Source organism: Haliotis rubra, unplaced genomic scaffold, assembly GCF_003918875.1.
Source record: "Haliotis rubra isolate DU_JTF1 unplaced genomic scaffold, ASM391887v1 Scf276, whole genome shotgun sequence".
Classification (NCBI taxonomy): Eukaryota; Metazoa; Mollusca; class Gastropoda; order Lepetellida; family Haliotidae; genus Haliotis; species Haliotis rubra.
This window is the reverse complement of record NW_025766847.1, coordinates 763,099-791,087: the sequence shown is the minus strand read 5'-3', so window position 1 is coordinate 791,087 and position 27,989 is coordinate 763,099. Positions and strand designations below refer to the sequence as shown.

General features: G+C 40.9%; 1 protein-coding gene across 1 annotated transcript; it reads left to right on the top strand.

The window, feature by feature from the left end:
- Positions 1-10,203: 10,203 nt before the first annotated feature.
- Positions 10,204-27,888, top strand: LOC124280918 (fidgetin-like protein 1). Its single transcript, XM_046716912.1, is given in 20 exon segments — positions 10,204-10,261; positions 11,090-11,244; positions 12,151-12,236; positions 12,446-12,499; positions 13,107-13,189; positions 13,686-14,025; positions 14,742-14,809; positions 15,215-15,307; positions 17,039-17,120; positions 17,123-17,144; positions 17,586-17,654; positions 18,463-18,568; positions 18,985-19,085; positions 19,919-19,998; positions 20,330-20,400; positions 24,656-24,817; positions 25,377-25,432; positions 26,014-26,177; positions 26,978-27,078; positions 27,709-27,888. Coding segments are annotated over 19 exon segments (2,019 nt in total). The 5' UTR covers positions 10,204-10,261; the 3' UTR covers positions 27,835-27,888.
- Positions 27,889-27,989: the final 101 nt, after the last annotated feature.

Here is a 27,989-nt window from a genome sequence, read left to right as displayed (position 1 = left end):
GAATGTCTTACTGAGGGGTACCAGCGTCTTCAGCAGTGATAATGCTTCTGAGTAATGACGGACACTCTTGGTGCTTCTTCCAGAGGATATACATAGAGTGGGAAATCCTTAATTGGGTGTTGTATACCTGCCTGTTTGATCGAAAAAGGCGTGGCTTAGGAAGCTAGGTTTCCAACCAATTCTAACCAATCGGAGGCATTCGCCAGTGAGGGGGCGTGGTTCGTTTTCCGATTATTATTATTTCCGGGTTGTTCCTATAAGGTGTGTGTGTGTGTGTGTGTGTGTGTGTGTGTGTGTGTGTGTGTGTGTGTACGTCGCGCATACCTCTGGTAGACACCGACGACGATGAACATGAACTCAGCGGCTAAAGATATCCCGAGGCCTCTCTCAACGCAAAATGCGGCGGAACCGAATCCGCGTTGTCATTTGGAATTGGGCAACGACGTGTACGTGTCGGCCAAGATCTGGAATGGCAAGCTGGGTATACATATCAGAAAATACGTCGCGTATCGCAAAGTCGGCAAGTCTTATCCTACCAAGTCGGGTCTGAGTCTGAACTTGAAACAATGGCTTAGTTTACCCGATGGTTTCGCGCGAGTGGACGAAGCTAGGAAAGAAGGGACTAAGGGACACAGTATTCATTTGGGGGATAATCTCTACCTCACCTTAGACGATATCGGAGTGGATGTTAGAAAGTGGACTTGGGATCACGAAAGTGAAAAGCTGACGAACGAGAAAGGAATTATTCTTTCTATGGATCAGTGGGAGAGGCTGAAGTGTTGTGTTCAGTTGATGCCGGACTACGTCCCCAAATTGAAGGACATAGTACCTTGCATTCTTCGAGACGATCACCAAATTCAGATGGGTTTCCTGAGCTGTTCTTTCTGTAATCCCAATGAATACAATATGTGGGATCATTGATTATTCTTCTATGGAATGAAGTCACCATTAAGCAACTTTCATCCAGCTGTCTTTACGTTGGATGGCATCACATTTAATTGCGTTGAACAGTGTTACGTGTACACTAAAAGCAATGTACTTTAGAGATTTGGACAGTACGAAGTGCATTCTCCAAGGATGTTCCAGCTAAGCAAAAATGTCTTGGAGGATGTGTGAAAGGCTTTTACTCAGAAAGTGTGGGACACAGTCAGTTTCGATGTTATGACTAAAGCGATAATGGCTAAATTTTCCCAGAACGAAGACATGAAACATGTCTTGATTCAATCCTATCCTAAGCAGTTAGCTGATAAAAGATGGGGAATTGGGAATTCATGTTTCCCATTCCCATATTGACAAACCCTGGAAGTGGCCAGGGAAAAATCTGTTGGTAAAAACGTTAATGTATATCCGTGAAAGATTGTTGTTGTAAATATCGTCATTGATTTGTTTTGTAAATAAAAGCCTTGTACTGTATTTTCGTCTTGGTTTTTTATCTGTATTGTGAATTCTGTACACATTCTCATCATTCGGAGGCATGGCACTGTGGGAAAACTATCTAAACGAGATTTATTATGATCCAGAACATCCTGATAGTTATGCTGGACCCAAGAAATTGTACGAAGTCGCGAAAACGGAGCGTTCTTTGCCTCGCGGGAAACAGTAGAGAAGGTACTTTTACATTTTCTCAATGCCAATAGGTGCCCGTCAAACTTCAGAACGTACAGACCCTGGATGTGTATGTAAAGGACCATCGAAGCGATTTGGCCACATTTCTCAGCGGACCAGTGACGGTGACGCTACACTTGAAACAGCTCCCGTTCTGGTATTAATTTAGTAACTCTACGCCGCGTTACTGCCCGGTTCTCCTAAAACCTAGACGGATTACGCGAACATGTCGGTGCCACCACCGGGATATCAACTGTACGTCCCCAACCACGACAAGTGGTATCGATTCTTCAAGTTGCAATCTGAAGGTAAACTGGACCCTTACGTACTGATCATGAGAGGGGGGCCGAAGAGCGGCCATGATGTCCGTGGACAGAGCCTTGGAACTGTACGATCCGGAATGGCGTAAAAAGAAACAGAAAACGAACGATGATGATGTTAAAATAAGCTTGGTCGTGCCCGCCCAACAAGCGGTGGAACAGGCCAAAGCCAAGTTGAAGAGAGAACGTTTCAATCGGCCAAGGGAAACCACAATGGAAGGAGTGTCCAGAAAACGAATGAAAATAGGTTTTTAGAATATACAAAAGATTAAATTTGTCATTGAATACTTCATTCGTAGTAGGACTGCCAGTACCAGCACCACCACCATCTATCATGCAACCGCATTCATCGGAAAGTGCTATCCAGTCTTCGGAAGAATTTAGACTACTACATCCATTTACCATGATCGTCTCTGGGCCAACCTCCTGTGGGAAAACCTACTTGGTGAAGCAGATTCTAGGAGGATGAACATTAAAACTTATCCTGAACGCATTATATGGCTCTACAAACGATGGCAGCCACTGTATAACGCCATTCAAAACTGTGTTTATCCCTACCTTGAATTTCATCAAGGTGTTCTTCCTGATCTCGAAAAGGATGAGTTTCTGAACCCCAGTGTTGTGAACGTCGTTGTACTCGACGACTTAATGTCTACTGCCAGCAAAGATCCACGCATTACAGATCTGTTTACAGAAGGAAGTCATCATCGTAATCTCTCAGTGATCGCCTTGAACCAGAATTTGTATTACAGCAAAGACCCTACTCAAAGGAGGAATTGTCATTATCTGCTTCTTTTCAACAACCCTATCGATAAACAACCCGTCATGACTTTGGCGAGGCAAATGTATCCAGAAAATTATAAATATTTCATGGACCCGTTTCAAAGGGCTACCCAGAAACCTTATGGATACATGTTGGTTGATCTAAAACCACAAACACCTCCCCATTCGCGACTTTGTCCCAATATATTCAGTTTAAAAGGAGATCTCCGAGCCAGGACAAACCAGTCCGAGTTAGACTTTCGGAGTGAACAGACGTGTGAAGAAAACCTCCCAACAATGCCATCTTGTGATGACTGCGGACTCATGTTTCAGGATCATTTTGACCTGGGATACCCCGACTGGGACTTAAAAGGAAGTGGGAGGAAGACGACAACTTCTCTGCTGTGAAGACACCGCGACCCCTGGCTGACTGTGACTATTGCGGACAAGTGTTTAGCAATAACCACAACTTACAAAGACATTTACACAATCAACAATGTCCTGAAATTTGATCACGTTTCATGTCTGGGCAAGGAACATGTATTATACAATATGTGTGTGTGTGTGTGTGTGTGGAGTTAAAGCAATTGACAAGTGCTTTCCTTAATATATTCAGTATACACTAGCGATGTATCGGCAATAAAGTTACTTTCATTGTCAATAACATATATATATATAATCCCGTAATATGAAAATTTGTCACATTAAACCTCATGCACAAAATGATATCAGAGGGAGAATTCGATTACGTATGTCACATACAAATAATACAGGCGTAAATAAAATATAAATGTACAAATCGCCAAAGGGTTATAAGCGACACTTGTAATAAAATGACATAAAATGTTGTAATATATGTATTCACACCAGCTTTCTTTCCACTTAGATCTTTATGACACGATTAAACAATCCTCACTCGTTTGTATGACTGAACAAAACTTTATTACTTTTCAGCCCGTAAGACAACGGCAAATGAATGATTATATACAGTTTGGTGACAGGCCGGTAGTCTGAATATAAGACGTATAATATGCGCATAATAAATAGTAGAACATAGTACTTTCTTGTACGCAGAGGATTTACATCTAAATTTTCGCATAAATGTTACAGGAAAAAGGTGAAATCACTTTCCCTGTGACTTGTACCTGGACATGACAGCGTTACAAAAAAATAATACAAAGTTTTCGTATTTGTCCAACTTTTTCATTTTGAAACAATTGACAAAACTTAACAGAGTTTGGTCTTTTCTAAACTAAGGTTTAATAAATTGGTTTCTAGAATCACCAAAATAGGGACATTCTAAAATTGCGTGATATTCATCACCCATTGAGGTACATGTATTACAGAAAGTACATATACGCTCGTGTAAAGGTACACCATTCCAACGGCCGACTTCAACTGGTAGACGGTGATTAGACGTATGAAAAATTGTGGTATTTGAGGTAAGATGCTTAAATAATTTTCAAATCCAAATTGACTACACAGTTTCCTATCATCCCCGAAACCTGCCAGGGAAATCAGGTGTGAATAGCAAAATTTGCTGGCCTCAGAGAGGTGGGCAGTTGTGTTGAGCGGTGAAGTGGCTCTCGGGCTTATTGAGTTAAAATGTTCCGTAGAAGGTAGTTCTATATTCTTAATATATTTTACCTATGTACTATTTTATGTATATCATGAACACAATCGTCCAGATTGTATATTGTACATTTTTTTAGTTAATTTATTTTAGTAGTGTCTCATAAGCCAGTGTTATGGCTGGGTGATATGTTTTATCTAGGCATTTGAAATATAGTTTTACCTGTAACATTTCATGTGACACTTTAATAAAATATTTCTGTCTGTCTGTTAATATCTGTAAGTAAACACCCCTCACACGCGTACAGTCATAGCGTAATAGTCTCTGTTTTCACAGTTTAATATCGACCACGTGTGCGCGAGGGGCGGTATCAATAAGCTGGTTCCCGGCTCCCTTTGCGCGCGCTAACGTTCAACAAAGCTATATTGCGATTATATTATCCAAATGTTTGCGCGTTTGAATCAACGTAAACTCCCTCCATCTGGTTATCCGTCGAATTTATAGTCGTTTATCTGTATTGTCTCGTGTACCACCGCTGGTAGTTTTGGAGAATAAATTTCTGTCTACTCTTATAAGGACTTGTTACTACGAGCGTAAAGGTTATAATATGCTTACACAACATCGAGATAAATTGTGTTGAAAAAAAAGGGGGGAAATGCTTGTCTTAGGTCAAATGTTTATAAATCTTGTTTCGCGTGTGGTTTTATTTATTTGTTTTTAAATCGTCAGTTCTCTTTCGCCTAATATAAAAAGTAATAAATAAAATGAACGTATTTACCTCGATTTTAATATTTGACGTCGTGGGAACGATGATTCGAACGTTGACGACGCTAATGATGATAGCGTGGGGACCCTATGGTCTTTTTTATAGCGAGCAATCGATCTTTTTGGGTGAATTATGATCGGAAACCAATCACGGCTCGTGATTGTATCGATTTTGTCGAAGAGCTTAGGACGCTATCGGAGACAAAGAGGACAATGAACCGAGCGTGAAGGCACGCGGTCCAATGCCTCTGATTGGTTGGAATTATAATCGAATGTCTCCGATTGGGTGGAATAATAATCGAACACATAGCTTCCTAAGCCACGCCTTTTTCGATCAAACAGGCAGGTATACAACAATTGGGCCCCACACGCACAGTCAAAAGGGCCACGCGAATAGGGAAGAGGACAACAAACTCTGGTTCAATTACTAAGCACGTGTTTAGGGTCGTCTGTATCTACCGTCCCCCACCATCTCGGAAAAATGGATTATCAAATTCATTATTCTATGATGAACTCTCAACTTTGCTTTCTTCCCATGCTGGGAAAAGGACGTTGCTTCTTGGAGATTTTAATATTCACTTTAATGATCGTGAAAAACCTCTTGTAAAAAAGTTTCTGCAACTTTTCCAGTCTTATGGACTCAAGCAACATGTTACTGTACCTACACACAAATCTGGAAACATTTTGAACTGGGTTGTGACTCTTGAAAGCTGTGAAATCATACAAAACGTGTCGGTTGACGATAGGCAAGTGTCAGATCACTTCTTTGTGTTTGTAACTTTAAGAGTACCAATCACGAAGAAAATAGAACAGTTCACTTCTTGTAGATATCTGAAATCTATAGACCAAAAACAATTTCGATCTGACCTTCTTGATTCTTCTCTGTTGTGTGATACCCTTTCAGATGTAGATGAGCTTGCTCAACTGTATCGAGATACCCTTGCAGATCTTCTTGATAAACATGCTCCTGCTATGGTGAAAAAAGTCAGATATCGAGCAAACACACCGTGGTACAATCACGAAGTTCGTGAAGCTACAAGTCGACGACGAAAAGCTGAACGGAGGTGGAGAAAACGTCGTCTTGAAGTCCACAGACAAATATACCGACAGGCTCGAACAGATTCGACTAATGTCATCCGCAAGTGCAAGAAGGAATACTGTCTTCAGCAATTGTAAAACATCACTGAAAATCCAAAAAGGTCCTTTAAATTCATGAACAATCTCCTATGTAGGAAAACGGAGACAAAGCTTCAATCTGCTGATCCTACTGGGCAACTTGCTGATTCCTTTATGGGTTCTTCTTGGAAAGGGTCGTCAAGATACGACAGGATCTAATACAGGTCCTGGTCAATTCTCATGTCTCACAGTCTGACAATCAGTTCAGTGGACAACCCCTGACTGATTTGGCTCCTTTCAGTGATGCGGAAATACTTGAACTCATCCGTTCATCTAAACCAACTACTTGTGATTTAGACCCAGCTCCAACAAAATTTGTTCTTCAATATGTGGACATTCTTCTTCCAGTTATTACAAAGTTGGTGAATGTGAGTCTGGAATCAGGAAGATTTCCTCAGATTTTCCGGAGTGCTGTTGTAAAACCACTCTTGAAGAAGGAAAACCTTGATTACAATGACTTAAAGAATTTTCGGGCAGTGTCAAATCTCTCACTTCTGTCGAAATTGATTGAGAAAGCAATCAACATTCGCCTGAAATCTCACCTCTCAGATAACCATCTTCTTGAAAAGTTTCAATCAGCGTATCGACAGCTCCACAGCACTGAGACTGCACTGCTCAGAGTTACAAATGATCTTCGACGTGCAGTTGATAACGGTAAATTAGCAGCCCTTGTGCTACTTCACCTATCTTCTGCATTCGATACCATTGACCATGATCTCCTCTTAGCCAGACTACAGTATTCATATGGCATCGAGGGTTACGTCCTAAATTGGTTCTCCACCTATCTGGAAGACAGGGAACAGTTCATCACGATTGGACGTGACCGATCAAGTCGAGTGAAACTAGAGTTTGGAGTACCCCAAGGATCGGTACTTGGCCCTGTGTTGTTTGTACTTTACACAGGCAGTGTTTCCGACATCATTTCCAGACACGGGCAAAACCATCACTCGTATGCTAATGACACTCAGCTCTACAAATATTTTCACCCAAGATCTTCAGGAGAAGCTTTAGACACACTGTCAGAGTTTACTAAAGAATTGAAGTCTTGGATGACTGTCAGCAAACTAAAACTGAATGACAACAAGACTGAAGCCCTTGTGGTAGGCACTAAGCAACAACTTCTCAAATCGGATATTCAATCTATTACTGTCGCGGACTCTCTTATACAGCCTTCTCATACCATGAAAGATCTGGGAGTATTACTTGATTCAAGTCTTTCTATGGAAGCCCAAGTCAACAACCTATGTAAAACGTGCTACCTCCACCTTAGGCCCATTGGCAATATCCGTCCTCTCATCACCACCGAGGCTGCCCACTCACTTGTCCGATCTCTTATTCTCAGTAGACTGAACTACTGCAACAGTCTCTACTCTGGCCTCAGCGATCTTCTACTGGACAAGCTACAGAAGGTCCAAAATACTGCCGCACGGATAATAAACCGTTCTTCTAAACAGACTCACATCACGGTAACTGCACTGGTTACCAGTGAGGGCCAGAATACAGTTCAAGATACTTTGTCTCACCTATAAATCACTTCATGGTCAGTCCCCTCCTTACATATCTGAACTCATAACTCTGTATGTTCCAGCCCGTGAACTGCGGTCACAACAGCAGAATCTCCTGACAGTACCTCCCTACAAGCTTAAGACCTTTGGTCACAGATCCTTCTCACACACTGCTGCGGTCTTGTGGAACTCTTTACCCTTTGACCTGAAGCTCGCACCAACTCTGGACTCCTTTAAAAGCCATCTCAAAACGCACCTTTTCATTCAGTTCTATGACTCATAAACAGCTCACTCTTACTGTACATATTGTTTTAATTGTAGCGCCATGAGCATGCTTACGAGCGTGGATTTGTGCGCACTATAAATAGGCACTATTATTATTATTATTATTTTACTATGCCTAATACAAGCAGGAAAGCTGCCCAAGTCTGGAGGGAAACATGGTATTGAAAGAATATAGTACTGGAGTCCTTACTCAGTATAGGTGTCACTGATAATAGTTTCTATCAGAGTAACCTGATCACAAAATATTCACTCCACTAGTTTACATGCACGTGATGCATATATCTTCCCATGTCTAGATAAGGACAATGGATGAACATCTTCTTTATTTATTGATGCATCACCTGAATAAAGAAGTTGTTCATCCATAAAGTTTGTCCTTGTCTGATTCACCAACTTTTAAATATGCCACTCAAAGAAGTTATCTGACGTCTACGTGGAGACGTTGCAATCCAAACCTTAAACCGCCTTGAGAAGAAACACATTCTATCAAGCAATCACGTGATATTCCTGATGATATGCAGGGACCAACAAATCATCCCTAGAGGTATCACCGAATAAGGAAGTTGTTCATCCAACTTCACCAACTTCTAAATATGCCACCAGATATATAAGTATATGGTCTCTGATGCCACTCAAAGAGGTTCCCATGTCTTTGTGAGGATGAAAGACCACCAGTATGTGTTTACATGTATTTCCAAGACAACCTGACATTCAAACAAAAGATTATGTGTATAAGAAACAGTATGTTGTTTATTTTTTGGGTGGCTCCCTGGAACAATTCCCCTCTACGTGTACGGTGTCCTCAGACGTCCACTGCTTGTCTTCTCGCGTTTTCAGCACTTAGAACTGTGTCTGAGCTGCTGGTCATAAAGGCCGGCTCCCCATGACAGTTCCAGGTAAGAATAGGTCCATGTTCAGCTGTGATGGTCGGAAGAGGGGACAGAATGGATCGGATCATCTTTATCGTGGCAACGTACTTATGATATCGATCACTGGTTTGTCTGGACCAATTTCGATTGTTCACAGGTCGCCGTCACATGACTGACACATTGTGCGGCGTTAAACAACAACGACGGCGGCAATAGGAAACGTCCTGGCCCCTGTAATGCATTTATCGAACTGCGGTGTTAAAAAAAGTGAGCAGAGACCATATACCGATATACGCCGGTATATGGTCGCTGGAGTGAGTGAGTTTGTACAGGGCATCTTAGTGCTCACTCACGCTACACAAGCTTGGATCAAAGTGTGCCGCAGCTTTTTGCTGTGTTATTGCGCCCGCATCAGAACAGGGATTGTACTAATAAAGTAGCACTGAAAGGAAGGGCAAAACGGCTCTGTTGTAATTTCTCTATACGAATCAGCCCCAGATGTGTCCAGTAACATTCTAGAGCATATAAACCAGTTTGTGCATCGACGCACGACACGAAACTGCCTTGGCTATCAAATTCCACATTATTAAGTTCAGATTGCTGTTCTACCAGCAAGTGGTCCTCCCTCGCAAGAAATAGCGAAAAGTGACAACAAAGTAATGATCGTTTGTTAAACAACTTTTATATTCTGGTGTCCAAAATTATGTGACAAACCATCAGAGATGGTCTGTCGATTTCATGTGACTGTGCAAAATTGAGTTTTGTTGCAACAGAGACCATATGATAGAATTATTATATGGTCTCTGGTTGCAATTATTAGGCTTTGTGTTAGTGAGCAATTCATCGGTCTAAAATGAAGTCAAACGGACTATAAAACTTTTACTTCATTACCGAAAAGGACCCGTAAAATCCGGGTTAGAATTGGTCTTCAGGAACCCATGCTTGTCGTTAGAGGCGACGAAAGGGATCTGAAGAACAGGCTCGATGACTTGGTTGGCACATGCCATCGTATCACAAATGCTTAGATCGATACTCATGATGTTGATCACTGGATTGTCTGGCCCAGAACCGATTATTTACATACCAATGCCATATAACTGAAATAGTGTGGCGTGAAACAACAAACTAACATTACCCAAAATACATTTCTATTCGTTTATAATTTCCCTAATCGACATTTTTATCAGCAAAATATTGAAAAGGGTATACGAATGATCTTTGAATATATATAATTCAACTCCGTAAACTAAAACCAAAGGTTTGATATAAATATAGAATGCCATATATTATTATTTAGCGGTATCTGTAGTGTATATGCAGAGTGATGTCCCTTATAAGGAAGTGAGTATATGGCGGGAAAAAGGAAATTCGTTGTGATGATTTGACACCTATCTGCTGACAGTTAGTGTTATCTGTAGATGTTCAAGTATTATTATACCAGCCAATAATAAGATTTCGTATCTGATTAATATCAATAATCACATTAGAATTCAGATAACGTTTTGCTGATACTCACAGATTAGGATACATAGATGTTAAACATCTTTTTCACGTTGGTGTATTCTGTGTCGCCGTTCTCCTGCGGCTGGTATGTGGAACATATGAGTCACTATCAAGTTTATATGATTATATGGGTTTTATGATCGCACAGATGCCTGAGGTATCTGGTAATATTTTTATCCAAAATCCCTGCTTATTATTCTAGTATTTCTTGATATGTGTTCCAATGTACAACATTTACAAATACATTGGCGGATCCAATTATCCCTTTTGAAAATGACTTAAGACCACATTGAAGATTTTTTTGGCGTTGGCGGAGCCAATGGGGGTGGGGTGGTGGTTTCGAACCCCCTGAACCCCCCCTTTCAAAATTCCTGGATCCGCCCATGAAATAGATCTAAAATCTATGTAACATGTACTTTCATGTATGACATGTGCGAACAATGACCAAATCTGCTCTTAGATTCAGTGTATTATCAATGGAAAATGATATTTATTTATTATTTATCTAAATTTACTTCCTATTTATTTACTTCCTCTTCAAGAGGTATAGAAACTGACAATAGTAAAATGAAAGTAGACAACAAAATTACTGCAGAATATTATTAAGTTTAAGCATATATTTACCATGTGTTAAGAAAGATCTAAATAATCACTCCTAATATAGACATTAAAGTTGACATGATCACAATTAGAAACAAATGAGTACAAAATCTGTTGTTATGTTAGATGATGGGAACTGCTGGATGTGAAGAAGATCAGTTTTTGAGCCGACTACAGGAACTCTACTTTTCAATCCCATCATGCAATAGTTCTCCATTACTCAGAGCCGACAGTCTCAGGAATATATCAGCTCACCTACGTCTGGCACAGACTCAGGGAATGTAGGTTGTCCTCTGTGTTCACACTTTCTGTTTTATGACGTTAAACAACTCTGTGATATGTCAGCTGCTTTATTATTGAGAAAATTCTATAATGTCATCCATTGTTATCAAGGCAAGCAGCACAGGTCGGCCTGCCTGGAGAGGGATCCCTTAGGCATACCAGACACTCATGCAGGGGTGGAAATAACCCATTGCCCGACGCCCCAGTCCAGTGTTTTTTTCTGTCGGGCAAGCAAATTTGTATATCACACTGTACCAGTGTCCGATTGACTTTCCCATGTTAATTGTGTTGTTTATTTAAAAAATAAACAAGAAAATTGGCCGGTACAGTGGAAAAATTATCAGGGCAAGTGATTTTACATGTGCCACTGTAACAGACTACACTAGCAAATTTAAAGTTATGTCCACCCCTGGCATACCAGACACTCATGATCATGGGTTTGAATCCGATTGTGTTTCAAGGTTTCTTGGCACCATGTCTGCTCTTGAGGGTTTCTCACCAAAGTGGTAAATGTCTCATATCTGCATGTCAGGAATTCCTCTAACATATAGCTGACAAGTCCCGAAGTCAGTCTGGAATACTGTTCAAAACTCACTCATTCATCATAAGATTATGTCATATGAACATCCTTAGGATTGATATTTCATATAATTTCTTCATTGTCTTTCCTAAATTATCAATTATAACATACACAATCATGTTATAATGAATCAAATTTCCTACTAAAGATTCAGAATTATAATATTATGTGTCTCCTTAAATAAGTGGTGAAAGTCAGTTGCCATTGAGATGTTAACTGGCTGGAAATGGTATAAGACTGTAATGCATACATTTTATATGTACTGGGAGTTTATGAGTGGACAGAGTTTGTGCATCTCAAGATGAAACTGTAATGATATATTCAGATTGCCTGTGGAAGCTGAGGCCTGTGTGTTGAAGGGGTATGAAGAAGACTACGGGAAAGTTGTTGATTCCCTAGATGAAAAATCAGGTATTGCTGACATACTCATAACAAGCCCAACTAGTAGTTTGCCTTAAGCTGTTTATTATTTACTCATATTCACTGTGAAAGCAGTTTGGAAAGTGTTCAGAAATATCATATTTCATTCACTTACTTTCAAGCTTGGAGAAGTCCCCCCATCATTCTGTTTCCATGGTAATCCTCATGTAGCTTATGGCAAAACTAATTTTTCCTTGTAGGTCTGAATAACTTCGCAGAAGGAGCTCTCACCATATGCAGCAAACACAAAAATGGTATATTGGTACAGCTTTGCATGTAGAAATTCTCCATGTGCAAGTGGATTCCATCATTGAATGTTTTAATTCTGTGTGTGAAGCCCATTTCTGGGGTCACTGCCTTGATATTGCTGGAACATTGCTAAAAGCGGCGTAAAACCATATTCACTCACTCACTTTAATTCTGTAATGGTAAATATCATGGACCAGCTCATCCTCAGGGCTTCATAATCACTTTTATCATCTCCATTGCTCATACATCGAATGTTTCCCAGGACGGAGAATTTATCTTTTGATGGCTGTTTTTTGTTTTTTCCATGTGCCCTTTGAATTGTTCTGGGGGCGGTGGGGTAGCCTAGTGGTTAAAGCGTTGGCTCGTCACACCGAAGACCTGGGTTCGATTCCCCACATGGGCACAATGTGTTAAGCCCATTTCTGGTGTCCCCCGCCGTGATATTGCTGGAATATTGCTAAAAGCGGCGTAAAACTAAACTCAGTCAGTCAGTTGAATTGTTCTCAAAATGCAATTCTACATTTTGTGGCTCCCTGTCTCTGCCATTCAGAACCGTTCAAGGTTAGCACTGAAACCATTGACACTCAAACCAATGATTTCCATTTTTTTCAGAGAGCCAGAAATGGAAATCAACCCTTACTCTCGATGCCCTTAAATCAAAGGAGTTTTACCAGAAACTGAAGTCACAAGCCATGGTACACATAGATTACAAGGGTGGACTTTTTCAAAACTTGGTTAACAAATCCATACCAACCAGAAATTGAAATGTGAAAATATATCCAAAGACGGCCTCAGAAACTTCAAATATTTAAAAACAACTACCCATTTATTATGTCTATCATTATGAATAAATTATTTAAAATGCTGTAATTATGGCCTGTTGAAATATTATCTTAAAAACAAGCTCCACCGCAATACCCCACTCACTTAATTAACTCTTTGAGGAAGTCTTAAAAAACAGAATTGAAATGGAATGTTATTGATAAAGATATTTTGACCTACCTGTTTGAAATTATTGGTAAAACAGTGTGTAAACCCATGATTCCACTCCAGAGCCTGGCCAAAGCATCACCATGTAAATTGTCTCTTTATTCTATGTAACCAATAACTAATAAATTTATTCACATCTGAGGTGACATCAATTTTGTCTAAGCCGAGTTTCACTATTCAGTATACATTTCTGAATTTCAGAATATTTCCAAGTCTTATCTGCCCCCAGGAAGTGAGAATGACCCTGTTTTCAAAAAAACAGACAATAAGGAAAATAATACTGCGAGTGTAGACAAGGGTAGAGATCAGTCTTTTACCTCAAATACTCAGAGCAGACAAAATACCTCACTACCTCAACAGAAGGACAGACAGAAGAGTTGGGGTGATACACAAGCATTAAGAGACTTCACACATAAAAGTGGAGAACACAAACCTGGCAACCACCAAAGGCAGACAACTCCTGCATGGACATCCAACTCTAACAGGGATATTGATGGCAGAGATACTTATTCTAGAAAAAGACCTTTGTTTTCTAACAATGGTTAGTTTCTGACAGGGTAATATTTATTGTACATTTGTGAAATAATGTTGTACTTATAAGTCTGCACAAATAAGTGGTAAACATACTGTATTTCATAAAGCTTTCTTACAGGTATAGTTAATGGACGCAACTTGAATGAGGAACCAATCTCTCAAAGCATGGGGTTTTAGCTGTCTGGTTAACTCTGTCAGTTCCAATAGTAATACAATATATTACGGTTATAAAAAGGGATCACTGATTTTGAACTGTAGTTCGGTATTCACATTTTGACTGAAATATACAGCAAGTGGACTGGACCAAAAAACAGTTTGGTACATCTGTCATTCAGTATACCTATAGACCTATAGTTTGTAGGTCTACGTCAACACAAGAAAAGTCATCTGTACATTGATATTCTGTACAGCACAACTACTTTGTAAGCCGACATTAAGTAGTCACTTGCAAATCTTTCAAGTTTTAGCCTTTAAATTACACACCACTATGAAACCTGTTCCTTAAACTTGAAATATATATCTCTTCTTTGCAGTTTATAACCTATCATTGTTATTTCATTATTTAAAATGTCTTACATGTTAAAAACTCATGTCATGTTCTCAAATGACAAGTTGATTTTTTCCATATTCATGGAAGAATGTTCAAGAAAAATGAAATAAAGATACTACAGTATGGAATATAAAAAAAACACCTTGATTCATGTTATGGAACTTAAGTTGTAGGTGGGGCAGGTGGACAGAGAAACTTTGGGTGTTCTGGTGGTCAGCCATCTTTATTTCAAAACACCGAGGTAAGTAAAGATGAGATTCACTGAAACCCATCACTTGATGGACACTACTGTGAGAAATTATTTGAGAATTCAATAAAATGTTTTCACTGAAATTGTTTCCTAATTATTTCTGAAGAGATTTGATTAAAGTTCGTTTTCATTTGTGTTTTCTTTTTAATAAATGTTTCATGTGGGTAAAAGCATCTTCTACAATCTTCTAACCATACACGGGAAGGGGGCTACAACATTTCCTTGACAACAAAGATCCAGGTTGGATTGTCCACAATGACTCCATGTGTAAAACACATTTTGGTGTCCCTTGCTGTAATGTTGATGTCATACAGAAGGGTGGCGTGAAACTGTACAACTCATACCTTTCCAGGGTTAAAGAGAAGCCAATTAAGATCTATTTTGCATCTCATTTAGCATCCAAGTCGTGAAGCTGACCCTCGGTTTGAAGAGGAGGAGGAAGCTGGACCCAATCTGAACAACCCCTTTAAAACAGCCAAACAACAGCTGGTCAGTCGGATGAAACTAATCCACAACACTTTGAGTCCCGCTAACAAATTAATAATACAACAATGTTCATGTTAAGACTTTGATGTTCCTTCCAGAAATGTATTCCCATATAAAGTACAGTAGAACATGGATATAACGAACTCCAAGGGACCAAGAAATTTAGTTCGCTATATCCGTTGTTTGTTATTCACATTTGACCGCCATCTTGGATTGTAGAGATGTAGAGACATGTATATGCTGAGGCTACAAATCTTTATTCTTGTACACTGACATCACATTAAATTTCTGAATTTATCATTCACAGACATTAGCTAGAACATGTTTAACAATCACAACAATATATAACTTAACTGCGTTTAACAAAGTGCACAATTTTGCTCTGCACACCACGTCTTGCCAACTTCATTTTTTCAACTGCATCACAGACATCTGCAGAGAGTCGAAGGTAGAACTATCTGAACCTTCACAAACAAGTAGATGGGACCATTAAGGGAATGTTCTCACTTCTAGCCCCTTGAAACCATTTGTAGAGAGCATCTTCTACATCTTGGTGATTGGCAGCTCTTCACTTTTTGTGGATGGGGCCAAAATCAGTAGACACAGATTTTGCAAGAATAGATTCGCGATTCTTAATAATGGAACTGAGAGTGGATTTTGGAATGCCAAAGTCGACAGCGATGTTTGTCTTAGATTTTACACCTGAATCTACAACCTGAATTATCTGAAGCTTGGTGTCAAAGGTGATAGCTTTACATTTGCCTGCCATAGTGATGAGAGTGAACTGAAGACCAGTATACCAGTCAAGCTTTTAAACACAATATGTTTGTTTTGTTAATTAATTAATGACCATCAAACAATGTTGATTTGCCGCCAACAAGGCTGATGTATACTGCTAAGTGGCTGAGCTGACACTGAGTGAGTTCGCTGATCACGTCGTTAATTGGGTCTTGGGGTCAGTAAATCAGTTCACTATAGCCGTTAATTCGCTACTCACGAGTTCGTTATTCGCGTATAATTTTAATGATATTATAAAGGACTATTGACAGGACTTTTGAATTTGTTCGCTATATCCGTTTGTACACTATATCCGTGTTCGCTATATCCATGTTCTACTATATTCGCTTCATTGTGGTCAAATAAAGAATTCAGTGTAGTATATGTATTTTATCAAAGTAGCTATCAGGGGCGTAGCTACCATTATAAAAAAAAAGGTCTGGGCCTAGATTTTCGAAGCTCTCTTAGCGCTAAGATAGTCATAAGTTAATGTTAATGTATGGCACTTACGACTATCTTAGCGCTGTGATAGCTTAAAAAATCTAGGCCCTGGGCTTACACATGATTGTTGCTAAAAAGGTTGGGCAAGTCCTCAGTACTATCTAAATATAAAGCTTGGCAACCTATCAGGCAGACATGAAAAATTGGCTTGCTACGTGCCTGGCTATTATTCTTAGATATTCTGATCCTGCCAATATAGCATGGAAGTAGTTTGATGAACATGCCTGAATAGGTGTCAATGAAAGGGAGATAACTCATCCGAGCATGTGACAAAACAAGCTGCAGAAGAAATGTTTGCTCAAACTAACACATTTTACTATTGGTTGGTATGTTATAAAGAACAAAGTATACATGAGGCTACATCATTGCAATAGTTGTAGATATTTTAAATACATTTTACAGATATAGTTAACAAGATATTGACTTTTGATTTTGTAATAAATTATTGATTTGTAGGCTATTGACCAACAAAAAAAATATTCTCGAGGAGGGGGCGGTAATCAAGGTCAAGGTCAAGCCCCATCATCTGTGTATGGGACAGGAAAAGGTCCCTTGGAACAAGGTACAGACTGCACTCTGACCTGATGTTCTGTTGTCTGTACTGGTAGCATTAAACATACTCCTTGTCTTGATGAGAGGTAGTACACAATTCTTTGTGTTTTATTTTGGAACGTGATTATGAGAGAAGTGAAGGAGGAACAGATGGAGCAGTGTCTGTATCGCTTCAGGTTTACTGTTCACATTTATCTAACACTGATTTTACTGGAATACTGTTCAAAGTGGTCTTAAATGCTGCTCACTTGCGAGAGAAGAAGACCCCTGCTAAACACATGCTCTGGCCTGACTCTTTCTATGCAATATGACAACCCTGACCAATTATTTTAGTATTTCAGTCACACATTCTGTTTGTCAGTTTTTATTGTTATATTTAGAAATGTCAAAACCCTGTACAATGACATGAGAGTCTTCTGAATGCCTTCATGATTTGCTATGTATTTGATAGGCGTGGCCCGTCAAGCAAGTTTATTCCTCCGATAGCAGGTCGGGAGGAGAATGGAGGTGGGGGAGGAAGGTGGGTGCATTTCTGTTGCCTTCATCAGTCGATCATGATCTACAGGAATATATGAAAACGCCAGTCACATGTCTCTATAATTTCCATCACCGCGAAGTAATCACATTTAGTTCTCCTTGTAGCCAATGTGAGCTTATTGATCATGTATTTTCTACCTATCTAGATTAAAATTTGTCTTCAGCATCACTTGCTTGTTGTCAGAGGTGATTAGGGGGATTGGGTGGTCAGGCGTGCTGACTTGGTTGGTGCATGTCTTTGTATCCCAACAGGATATATTTGTGCTCATGATGTCAATCACTGGATTGACCAGTACTGATTTGAATGTTTAAAGACTGTCATCATATTATAGCTACGAAATTGCTGAGAGGAAGAAGTCTTTATAGTTGAGAACAGCCGTGTTTGTGCATTATGGCTTAAAAGTTTGACCTGTCATTTTTATGTTTTTAAGAGAGATATTTCTGTTGGAAGATTATTCAGTCTACTTCAAGATTTTAACAACTTGTCAATGCAGTATTTTGTATTCCTTCTGAGATGGGCTTTTGTACCTTTTGTCAGCTGTTTGGATCTTTTGTTTAAATTTGAGGAACCCAGGTATATGGTGTAGTGTTTAGGTAGCATGAGTGAGTACATTACATTATTACATTGGTATGATGTTAGGTCTTTAAGTGGCATGTAGAAGTGATACACATAAGGAAGAGAGTTGTATGGATGTCAATGTCTTTATTATGAGGAACACAACGTTTTGGAGTACATCCTTACTCCTTCATCAGGTGTGATGTTGGTCACATAAGTCTTCATGTTGCTACAGCAAGCAAACCGGCAGCAGGGGTAAAGGCACTGATGAAAGTGAGGAGCCGGTTGACGAAAGACTGAAGGGCATCGAACCCAAGATGATCGAACTGATCATGAATGAGGTATGGGTCAATTGATGTTTTGTTTGGGAGCCTGAAGAATATGCTGTAAGAAAAAAGTTATATTTTTCATTTGACCACCTAGCACAATTTTTTGCTGTTATTTTGAGAGTGAGGCTGTTGGATCCCCAGTTATCTATGATTTAATGCCTCCCTTCCATTGTGATAAGGACCCTGAAATCTGAGTCACATGACACAACACAATGCTGAAAATAGACGTCCAATCATGTTACTGAAAAGTGCAATAGACATTCTGTGCTATTGATTAGAGACAGACAGGTCCAGGTAGCGAGTACTACTCTAGATGATGGATACAACCCTTCTGGCTTATGTCATTACTCTCTCAACAAACTGCTAAAGTAGACTTATAGAACTCAGACATGTATATTTACTTCTTATACAATACTGACTTCTTACAGATTATGGATCATGGACCCCAACTGGATTGGAGTGATATTGCAGGGTTGGATTTTGCAAAGAAAACAATAAAGGAGATTGTGGTGTGGCCCATGCTTAGACCGTATGTGTGTATGTTTACAATAACCCATGATAACGCGATGCTATGTCTCATTACACTGACAGATTATATCATGTTGTGTTTGTGATGCAAGAGCATATTTTGTCCTGTTTGTTGAGTGGCCTGTTTTCAGGTTGTATGTTGTTGTACTTGTGACATATGATTGTTGTGTGTAGATGATTAATTGAAATAATCGAAGATTGGTTGCACTGACTAAATGATCAATCAATCAATCAATCATGTTTTCTCATAATCGAACACAAACAATTTTGGAACACTTGTTTGCATTGACAATATTTTTCACATGGTTGGTTTTGTCTGTTACATTTCATAAGCACTACAGGCGGTGGGGTAGCCTAGTGGTTAAAGCGTTCGCTCGTCATGCCAAAGACCCTGATTCGATTCCCCACATGGGTACAATGTGTGAATTGTTTTTGATGATTGATTGGTTGTAATGAACCAATCACCAAGTATGAGATTCAAGCTAATTCCCAACACTAATAAAAGTTTGAAATGGTCCCCAGCATGTTACCTGTGCTTGGCCTTGGAGCCAACTGGACGGATCATGTATGTAGGCTCAGTGACTTTGACGATTGCCTGCCATCAGAACCGGATGCACTGTTGACTCAATGCTTTGTCTAGTAGACACAATTATTTACATGACTCCACCATGATGCTGGAATATTTGCTTAGTGCAGCATTAAACAGCAAACAAGCAAGAGAAATAAAATTTATAACAGATTTGTTTTGAACATCCATGTTTGTAAATACATCCCATACTTTAACTGGAGGAAACATGTCATTGTAGCAGGGTCTAATATTATATGGTGTTCCAGGGATATTTTCACTGGATTGAGAGGTCCACCAAAAGGCTTGCTACTTTTTGGACCTCCAGGAACAGGAAAAACTCTCATAGGTGTGTGAGACTTTTGAGAAGGTGTCAATTCTAAGTTCAACTTAACTGATTATAGCTTGACTTTTTTATAGCTTGGCTTTGTTATAAACATGATTTCGGCTACATGAAACAGGAACAAACACTTTCATAGATGACAGGCATGTTTTAATGTCATTGACTTAAAACACTGTAGTGTTTAGTAGCATCTGTTTAGTGGTATATGGGTTTGATAAAGTCTATAATTTTTGGTATTAAAAACAGTTTTCATAAGACAAAGATGTAGATTTTGAAAAATATTTATATGTATTTTTAGAATATTTTATATATACATAATGGTGATCCTCTTTTGTAGGTAAATGTGTAGCCAGTCAGTCCAAGTCCACCTTCTTCAGCATCAGTGCATCCTCGCTCACATCAAAGTGGGTATGTATGCCACATAGCTCATCCTACACTTTGCACTAGTTTGGCAGTGATGTGTTTAGCTGATAACTGAGTTACCCTGTAACCTGTGTTTGCCACAGTGATGTGTCTGGTTGATAACTGAGTTACCCCAGTGACCTGTGTTTGCCACAGTGATGTATCTGGCTGATTACTCAGTTACCCCAGTGACCTGTGTTTGCCACAGTGATGTGTCTGGTTGATAACCGAGTTACCCCAGTGACCTGTGTTTGCCACAGTGATGTGTCAGGTTGATTACTCAGTTACCCCAGTGACCTGTGTTTGCCACAGTGATGTGTCAGGTTGATTACTCAGTTACCCCAGTAACCTGTGTTTGCCACAGTGATGTGTCTGGTTGATAACTGAGTTACCCCAGTAACATGTGTTTGCCACAGTGATGTATCTGGTTGATTACTCAGTTACCCCAGTGACCTGTGTTTGCCACAGTGATGTATCTGGTTGATTACTCAGTTACCCCAGTGACCTGTGTTTGCCACAGTGATGTGTCAGGTTGATTACTCAGTTACCCCAGTGACCTGTGTTTGCCACAGTGATGTGTCAGGTTGATTACTCAGTTACCCCAGTGACCTGTGTTTGCCACAGTGATGTGTCAGGTTGATTACTCAGTTACCCCAGTAACCTGTGTTTGACAGGTAGGAGAAGGAGAAAAGATGGTGCATCCTCGCTCACGTCAAAGTGGGTATGTATGCCACATAGCTCATCCTACACTTTGCACTAGTTTGGCAGTGATGTGTTTAGCTGATAACTGAGTTACCCTGTAACCTGTGTTTGCCACAGTGATGTGTCGGGTTGAGTACTCAGTTACCCCAGTGACCTGTGTTTGCCACAGTGATGTGTCAGGTTGATTACTCAGTTACCCCAGTGACCTGTGTTTGCCACAGTGATGTGTCAGGTTGATTACTCAGTTACCCCAGTGACCTGTGTTTGCCACAGTGATGTGTCAGGTTGATTACTCAGTTACCCCAGTGACCTGTGTTTGCCACAGTGATGTGTCAGGTTGATTACTCAGTTACCCCAGTGACCTGTGTTTGCCACAGTGATGTGTCAGGTTGATTACTCAGTTACCCCAGTGACCTGTGTTTGCCACAGTGATGTGTCAGGTTGATTACTCAGTTACCCCAGTGACCTGTGTTTGCCACAGTGATGTGTCAGGTTGATTACTCAGTTACCCCAGTGACCTGTGTTTGCCACAGTGATGTGTCTGGTTCGTTACTCAGTTACCCCAGTAACCTGTGTTTGCCACAGTGATGTGTCAGGTTGATTACTCAGTTACCCCAGTGACCTGTGTTTGCCACAGTGATGTGTCAGGTTGATTACTCAGTTACCCCAGTGACCTGTGTTTGCCACAGTGATGTGTCTGGTTCATTACTCAGTTACCCCAGTAACCTGTGTTTGCCACAGTGATGTGTCAGGTTGATTACTCAGTTACCCCAGTAACCTGTGTTTGCCACAGTGATGTGTCAGGTTGATTACTCAGTTACCCCAGTAACCTGTGTTTGCCACAGTGATGTGTCAGGTTGATTACTCAGTTACCCCAGTGACCTGTGTTTGCCACAGTGATGTATCAGGTTGATTACTCAGTTACCCCAGTGACCTGTGTTTGCCACAGTGATGTGTCAGGTTGATTACTCAGTTACCCCAGTGACCTGTGTTTGCCACAGTGATGTGTCAGGTTGATTACTCAGTTACCCCAGTAACCTGTGTTTGACAGGTAGGAGAAGGAGAAAAGATGGTGCATCCTCGCTCACGTTGGGTATGTATGCTCATAGCTCATCCTACACTTTGCACTAGTTTGGCAGTGATGTGTTTAGCTGATAACTGAGTTACCCTGTAACCTGTGTTTGCAACAGTGATGTGTCAGGTTGATTACTCAGTTACCCTGTAACCTGTGTTTGCCACAGTGATGTGTCAGGTTGATTACTCAGTTACCCCAGTAACCTGTGTTTGCCACAGTGATGTGTCTGGTTGATTACTCAGTTACCCCAGTAACCTGTGTTTGCCACAGTGATGTGTCAGGTTGATAACTGAGTTACCCCAGTAACCTGTGTTTGCAACAGTGATGTGTCAGGTTGATTACTCAGTTACCCTGTAACCTGTGTTTGCAACAGTGATATGTCGGGTTGAGTACTCAGTTACCCCAGTGACCTGTGTTTGCCACAGTGATGTGTCAGGTTGATTACTCAGTTACCCCAGTAACCTGTGTTTGCCACAGTGATGTGTCAGGTTGATTACTCAGTTACCCCAGTGACCTGTGTTTGCCACAGTGATGTGTCTGGTTGATTACTCAGTTACCCCAGTGACCTGTGTTTGCCACAGTGATGTGTCAGGTTGATTACTCAGTTACCCCAGTGACCTGTGTTTGCCACAGTGATGTGTCGGGTTGAGTACTCAGTTACCCCAGTGACCTGTGTTTGCCACAGTGATGTGTCTGGTTGATTACTCAGTTACCCCAGTGACCTGTGTTTGCCACAGTGATGTGTCAGGTTGATTACTCAGTTACCCCAGTGACCTGTGTTTGCCACAGTGATGTGTCAGGTTGATTACTCAGTTACCCCAGTAACCTGTGTTTGCCACAGTGATGTGTCAGGTTGATTACTCAGTTACCCCAGTGACCTGTGTTTGCCACAGTGATGTGTCAGGTTGATTACTCAGTTACCCCAGTGACCTGTGTTTGCCACAGTGATGTGTCGGGTTGATTACTCAGTTACCCCAGTGACCTGTGTTTGCCACAGTGATGTGTCAGGTTGATTACTCAGTTACCCCAGTGACCTGTGTTTGCCACAGTGATGTGTCAGGTTGATTACTCAGTTACCCCAGTGACCTGTGTTTGCCACAGTGATGTGTCAGGTTGATTACTCAGTTACCCCAGTGACCTGTGTTTGCCACAGTGATGTGTCTGGTTCATTACTCAGTTACCCCAGTAACCTGTGTTTGCCACAGTGATGTGTCAGGTTGATTACTCAGTTACCCCAGTGACCTGTGTTTTACCACGATGATGTGTCAGGTGATTACTCAGTTACCCCAGTGACCTGTGTTTGCCACAGTGATGTGTCAGGTGATTACTCAGTTACCCCAGTAACCTGTGTTTGCCACAGTGATGTGTCAGGTTGATTACTCAGTGAGCTGTGTTTGCCACAGTGATGTATCTGGTTGATTACTCAGTTACCCCAGTAACCTGTGTTTGCCACAGTGATGTGTCAGGTTGATTACTCAGTTACCCCAGTGACCTGTGTTTGCCACAGTGATGTGTCTGGTTGATTACTCAGTTACCCCAGTGACCTGTGTTTGCCACAGTGATGTGTCAGGTTGATTACTCAGTTACCCCAGTGACCTGTGTTTGCCACAGTGATGTGTCAGGTTGATTACTCAGTTACCCCAGTAACCTGTGTTTGCCACAGTGATGTATCAGGTTGACTACTCAGTGAGCTGTGTTTGCCACAGTGATGTATCTGGTTGATTACTCAGTTACCCCAGTAACCTGTGTTTGCCACAGTGATGTGTCAGGTTGATTACTCAGTTACCCCAGTGACCTGTGTTTGCCACAGTGATGTGTCTGGTTGATTACTCAGTTACCCCAGTGACCTGTGTTTGCCACAGTGATGTGTCAGGTTGATTACTCAGTTACCCCAGTGACCTGTGTTTGCCACAGTGATGTGTCAGGTTGATTACTCAGTTACCCCAGTGACCTGTGTTTGCCACAGTGATGTATCTGGTTGATTACTCAGTTACCCCAGTGACCTGTGTTTGCCACAGTGATGTGTCAGGTTCGTTACTCAGTTACCCAAGTAACCTGTGTTTGCCACAGTGATGTATCAGGTTGATTACTCAGTTACCCCAGTGACCTGTGTTTGCCACAGTGATGTGTCAGGTTGATTACTCAGTTACCCCAGTGACCTGTGTTTGCCACAGTGATGTGTCAGGTTGATTACTCAGTTACCCCAGTGACCTGTGTTTGCCACAGTGATGTATCAGGTTGATTACTCAGTTACCCCAGTGACCTGTGTTTGCCACAGTGATGTATCAGGTTGATTACTCAGTTACCCCAGTAACCTGTGTTTGCCACAGTGATGTGTCTGGTTGATTACTGAGTTACCCCAGTGACCTGTGTTTGCCACAGTGATGTGTCAGGTTGATTACTCAGTGACCCCAGTAACCTGTGTTTGCCACAGTGATGTGTCAGGTTGATTACTCAGTTACCCCAGTGACCTGTGTTTGACAGGTAGGAGAAGGAGAAAAGATGGTGCGAGCTCTGTTTGCTGTGGCACGGTGTAACCAGCCCGCCGTGGTGTTTATTGACGAGATCGACTCCCTGTTGTCCCAGCGTTCAGACGGGGAACATGAAGCCTCACGCAGAATCAAGACGGAGTTTCTTGTACAGCTGGTATGTAAACTGTAATGAAAGATAGAGAAACTCTAATGGATCACATACTTATATTATTTTCTGGTTTGATCAGTTCCTTATGTTTGAAAATATTATTACACAATTAGGAGTCTGACTCTGAGAGAGTCGATTCGATACCCAGAATGGACTAAACCTAACAAAAGTATTAGAATCTCTACTTTACTGAGATTGTGTAATCCAAAAAATACCATATGTTGAAATATATAGTTTCTTTAGTGACCAGATATGCCTTATATGATACAAGACTGATGATATGTGTATTCATCATGCTTGTCGTGATATCTTGGTTCATCATGAATTTGTTTTTATGCCTTTGCCAATTTTTTATGCAGTGTTGGCAAATATTTTGCACATTTTTGTCAGTTTTTAGTCATGCATACGCAATATTTGTTTTCACCCATGTACTATGAGGCGAAGGTGGTTGGGGCAAGTGGCCTACTGTCCTGTAGGAAAAGAATATGAAGAGTTCTGTTGTGTATCCCCTTATGTTCCCACTGGTGGTGTAGAACAGGTCCTATGATATGTATTCTAAATTCAGGACGGGGCGGGCACGCAGTCAGAAGACCGCATTCTGGTCATCGGGGCCACCAACAGGTGAGGCCACACACTGAAGCTGGCTTAGTGACATCGGTGTACTCATTCTACTTGCTCAACCCAGAAATGTCTTGTGGCATTGTAAGGTGAAGAAGAGAAGTCTTCCAGTCATGAATTCAAGTGTCAAATTAGAAAAACAATGACACAACAACCTTCCTCAGCGGTCTGTGCAGAGCACATAAATATGAATTGCAAATGTCAAACAAAACCTGTTTAGCTCTGTGACTATTCAATTCAATTTATTGAAGATACTTACAAGTCTCCAGGCTAGTATTACGTCATTCAGTGATGAATAGTTGGTGTACCTGGGCTCAAAATTTGATTAATGTGTTTTAGTGTAATGGAAGAGAGATGGTGTAAATACATAGCATATTCTTCTTTAACATAAAACTTTGAAATGCAGAAACATCATTAAAACAATTATCTGATGTGTGAATAGCAAGGAGTGTTTCTTTGAAGTCTACTTTTTCCAGAAGTGCAAATAGTTCTGAATGGGAGGACAACATCTGGTATGTCCTGGTTAGTTTACATTTGTTAAAATGTAGGCCGTTGTCACTATATCCATACCTGTTGACCTCCAGGCCACAGGAAATTGATGAGGCGGCCAGGCGGCGATTTGTGAAGCGACTTTACATCCCTCTCCCGGACACTGTTGCCCGGCAACACATCATCGAGAACCTCCTGTCTCAACAGAGCTTCAGTCTCTCAGATACAGACATCCAGACGATCTGTCATAAAACTGATGGTGAGGATCATGTTTATTATATTAAAGTCCATTGTTCATTGAAGTAATAACAGTAAATCTGAGGAATTTAGATTCCTGATGTCAAGCTTGATAGCAAAAATATAAAAGAAAAATATATATGTTAAAAAGATTGCCTAGCAACTGTCTGGTTTGTATTTACCACATGTCGCCTCTGCCTAACAGTGCTGCATAATATTTCATCATATCTTGTCAGTTAGGCTGTCAGCCTGCTTTGATTCAGTGGATCACATGCAGTGGAAGATACTTATGGCTCATGAACAGGATGCAAAATGCGGTAGCTATTAAGTCATGAAATGACTTTTGGAAAAAGTTTCATTTAGAAAGTACTTGATGGTATGGTTTGGAAACATACTTGTAACATAAACAGATTACATAAAAAATGTTCTGTGGTTGGAAGGTTATGAAGGTCACACAGAAATAGGTCAGCATTCATTAGGCTTGAATTAGGTGATGACTTAGGTAATGATTGGGATTTCACAGAATATACATGTGTCTGAGGTAGGGATCTTGATTGCATAAGTGTTGGTATATGTCATTCAGTAATGTTGAAAGTCAGGGTCACTCGTGGGAATGACCCACTGAAACAGCTTGTGTATACACAATATTTTGAGTGTTGATGATTGGAGTTTCTCGGTCCATGGCTCAATTTGAAGGTCAAGTTTGTTGTAACTAAGTGCTTGTAGGTAGCTTTCTGTTTCAACTTGTACTGCATAGGCATGATTCCATATGTAATGAAAACTCCCTTCTAGTTCAGTGAAATGTTCCACATGTTTGTGCAGGGTATTCTGGTGCTGACATGGCCAACCTGTGTAGGGAAGCTGCCCTCGGCCCAGTCCGCAGTATCCCCTTTGACCAGATCGAGACAATCACAGCAGACCAGGTGAGTGGCTTCCACTATGACATAGCAGACCAGGTGAGTGGCTTCCCCTCTGCTCAGATCGAGACGATCACAGCAGACCAGGTGAGTGGCTTCCCCTCTGCCCAGATCGAGGCGATCACAGCAGACCAGGTGAGTGGCTTCCCCTCTGCCCAGATCGAGGCGATCACAGCAGACCAGGTGAGTGGCTTCCCGTCTGCCCAGATTGAGACGATCACAGCAGACTTGGTGAGTGGCTTCGATTGAGACACAGCAGGCCATGTGAGTGGCTTCCCCTCTGCCCAGATCGAGGTGATCACAGCAGACCAGGTGAGTGGCTTCCCGTCTGCCCAGATTGAGACGATCACAGCAGACTTGGTGAGTGGCTTCCATTCTGACCAGATCGAGACTATCACAGCAGACCAGGTGAGAGCATCCCATCTGATCAACTGATGCTTTTGGCAAATTTGTGTCCACATGTGCAAAGATGAAAGTGCGCTGTTGTGAAATAGATTAGTTGAGATGTTTCCACTTCCAACATACTTGAAATAAACCATTATGATGACAGTAACAAACTGAAATGTTTCCACTACACTGGTACAAATCATATCTAGTGAACTAAATACACATCATGCTTTCTTCTTACTACTCTAGGTCCCACCAATAACATTTCCAGACTTCCAGGAAGCGTTTCTACAGGTGCGCGCAAGTGTCTCAGAAAGCGACTTGGATCTGTACTTAGACTGGAACAAACAGTTTGGCAGCTTCGGCAAGACATAGACATAACAGGTCTGCAGTGTTTATCATGATGAATAAACTAATGGTTGAACACTGTAAAACCCTTCCCTGATCTTTAACATAACTGTAGATTCATGAGCATCAAGGGAGGCCAGATGAGTAGTTTCGTAAGCTTATTTTAGATGGGGCAAGTAAAA